The sequence below is a fragment of the Lygodium microphyllum genome, chromosome 1 (genome assembly GCF_053477565.2).
Source record: "Lygodium microphyllum isolate KBCC chromosome 1, Lygodium_microphyllum_v1.1.10, whole genome shotgun sequence".
Lineage (NCBI taxonomy): Eukaryota > Viridiplantae > Streptophyta > Polypodiopsida > Schizaeales > Lygodiaceae > Lygodium > Lygodium microphyllum.
The window spans coordinates 89,257,128-89,259,858 of record NC_141135.1 but is presented as its reverse complement, the minus strand read 5'-3'; the positions used below and the strand labels follow the sequence as shown (position 1 = coordinate 89,259,858).

At 55.5% G+C, this 2,731-nt stretch overlaps 1 protein-coding gene across 1 annotated transcript; it reads left to right on the top strand.

Annotated features, from left to right (window-relative positions):
• Positions 1 to 250: 250 nt before the first annotated feature.
• LOC148041378 (polyphenol oxidase, chloroplastic-like) lies at positions 251 to 2,515 on the top strand. The gene has a single exon (XM_087679141.1). It carries the CDS (start codon positions 341 to 343, stop codon positions 2,000 to 2,002), a length of 1,662 nt encoding a protein of 553 aa, XP_087535267.1. The 5' UTR covers positions 251 to 340; the 3' UTR covers positions 2,003 to 2,515.
• Positions 2,516 to 2,731: the final 216 nt, after the last annotated feature.

Sequence of the window (2,731 nt, the reverse complement as noted above, 5' to 3'; positions counted from 1 at the left end):
ACATTCGATCTAGCACCAGGACAAGGGCAGGGAAGCTAGATGCGGCAGGCTGCAGAAATTGGCGAATCCCGATCTACTATAATTTAATTAAATTTATCTCTGTATCTGTACTTTGCGGCAAGCAACGATCGCCATGGAGAACGTGGGGGTGTTGCAACGACGAGCACGTCTAACACGTGGATGCAGGGCATGCAAAAAGTCCATGGACCGGGTAGCATTATCATCGGCAAGTAAAAGCTTTAGGATAAAAGCCTGATCACACCTCTTCAGGCTTCAGCGGGGAGCTGCTGTGCTAAGTGGTCTAATAAGGAGCATTGTTTCGTTATCTGTATCATTATCAATGACGAAGCGCAGTAGCAGCTGGCAGGCAGCGGCATGGAACTGGATAAGCCTTACTATAATGGTAGCAGCCGTGCAGAGAGAGATGCATGCAGGCACAATTAGCGGCTGCTGGGGCGCTCCGGTGCTGGCGCCCAACATCGAGGTATGCCATAACCTGAGCGCCAGCATCTCCGGGGTGGACGAGACCCTGGACTGCTGCGCGCCGCCGTCGGCGGCCCCTGCCCGGGACTTCGAGCTGCCATCGGAGCCGCCGGCCGTTACCAAGGTGAGAAGACCCGCGCACAGGCTCACCCAGGCGGAGGCCCAGCGCCTCGTCAAGGCCTACAACCTCATGCGCGCCCTGCCGGAGACAGACCCCCGCTCCTACGCCCACCAGGCTAACATCCACTGCGCCTACTGCAATGAGTTCTACACCCAGTTCAACTCCACCGTCCCCCTCCAGATCCACGGCTCCTGGCTCTTCTTCTCCTTCCACCGCCTCTACCTCTATTTCCATGAGCGCATCCTCGCCAGCCTCCTCGGCGATCCCTCCTTCGCGCTGCCCTTCTGGAACTACGACCATCCCGACGGCAGCGCCATCCCCGCCGTCTACGTCGACTACCCGGAGCTCACCGACCGTCTCCGGCAGCCCACCCATCTCCCGCCCGCCGTCGTCGCCGTCGACACTCTCAGCCTCGGCCGCGCCGACCGCGACCCGCAGGTGCAGCTCGCCGTCAACCGCGCCGCCTTCCACTGGGTCATGGTCACCGGCGCCACCACCCAGTACCGCTTCTTCGGGCAGCCCTACCGGGCGGGCACCTACCAGATGCCCGGCTACGGCACCGTGGAGACCATGCCCCACAACGGGGTGCACGCCTGGGCGGGGGATATGAGCAAGGCCTTCCTGGACATGGGCTCCTTTGCCACGGCCGCGCGCGACCCGATCTTCTACGCCCACCACGCCAGTATCGACCGCCTCTGGGAGGCCTGGAAGAACATCTCCGCCAGCAACACCGACATCGACGACCCGGATTACCTCGACTCGGAGTTTGTCTTCTACGACGAGAACGCGGAGCTGGTGAAGGTGAAGGTGCGGGACTCGCTGAACTGCACAAAGCTCGGCTATGCATACGAGGAGGTGGACAATTTGTGGCTCAACGACACCGCCACGACGTCCCTGAGCGGCGGCGTGCCGGCCCAGCTCGGCGATGGCGACGCCCGGTGTCAGCTCGGCGGGGAGCCCCTCTCCGACCAGCCCTGCTCTCTCCAGCTCAGCGTAAGTACCGCTGAATCAGCCGCTGATGCTAAACTCGATGATGATGTCATTCGCCGCAGCCCAACCGCGACCCTGCTCGTCCTCGACGGCATCCGCGTGGGCCCCGCCCAAAACAACAGCGCCGCCGCCGCCGCCCAGCTCCGCGTATACCTCAACCTGCCCTCTGCAAACGCCTCCACGCCACTGGGCTGCACGGAATTCGCAGGTGTGTTCTCGGCCCTCGTCCCTTGTGCCGACACCTCTCTCCGCCTTCCAATTGGATCCATCCTGCAGGAGCTCGATCTCACTGGACAACGCAGCCTAGTTGTCACCCTCGTCCCCGAGTCTCTTGGCGCCAACCTCAGCATCTCAACTGCCTCCATTGAGTTCGAATCACAATCTACACTTGCACGTGCAAATGTATAAATCGGAAAGCATACACACTTTTGCGAGGCCTTTGCATAACCCAAGCATACGAACAACCACCCCGCAAACAAAAAAAGTAAACTGACAAAAAGGGATTGATGTGATTAGAATAGTTGTTGCAACTCAAATTAAACTTACACATAGAGCTCTAAAAAGATATTGCATAATGCCAATGGCGTAATGGCGTACTGGTAAGAAGATATTGCATAATGCCAATGGGGTAATGGCGTACTGGTAAGGTGTGTGGGTCGTGTTGAAGGGTGCGTGAGTTCTAACCCTATGCCCATCTCCCCCGTGGCATATCTATTTGCTTCAAATAGATATCAAATAACATTGTAAAGTGTGGGTGTTAGGCATGCATGTCCAACAAGAATGGTGCCCAAGTAGCTATGCCATGTGGCAACTTATGTAACCATTTTCACCATAATGTAAGAAGTTGTCTATCAAGTAGACCCACTCTAACCCCAACGTGTGTACATCACATTAGTTAAGATAACGGGCCAAAATGTCCAATAATTCATTTCCTCTTTCTTCTTGTTTTTGCTCCCTAACACTACAAGGGATTAACCTTGTAGATAGCATGATAGAGGTGATTTTTCAACTACATTAAAAAGCTTACAAGTGTGTCTATAGGTGTTATAAGCGTCGAGGTACACGCTCGACTTTCTTATATACTTAAAATATATATGGTAAATATTATGCTGGCATAGAGAGAGAACATATAAGAGA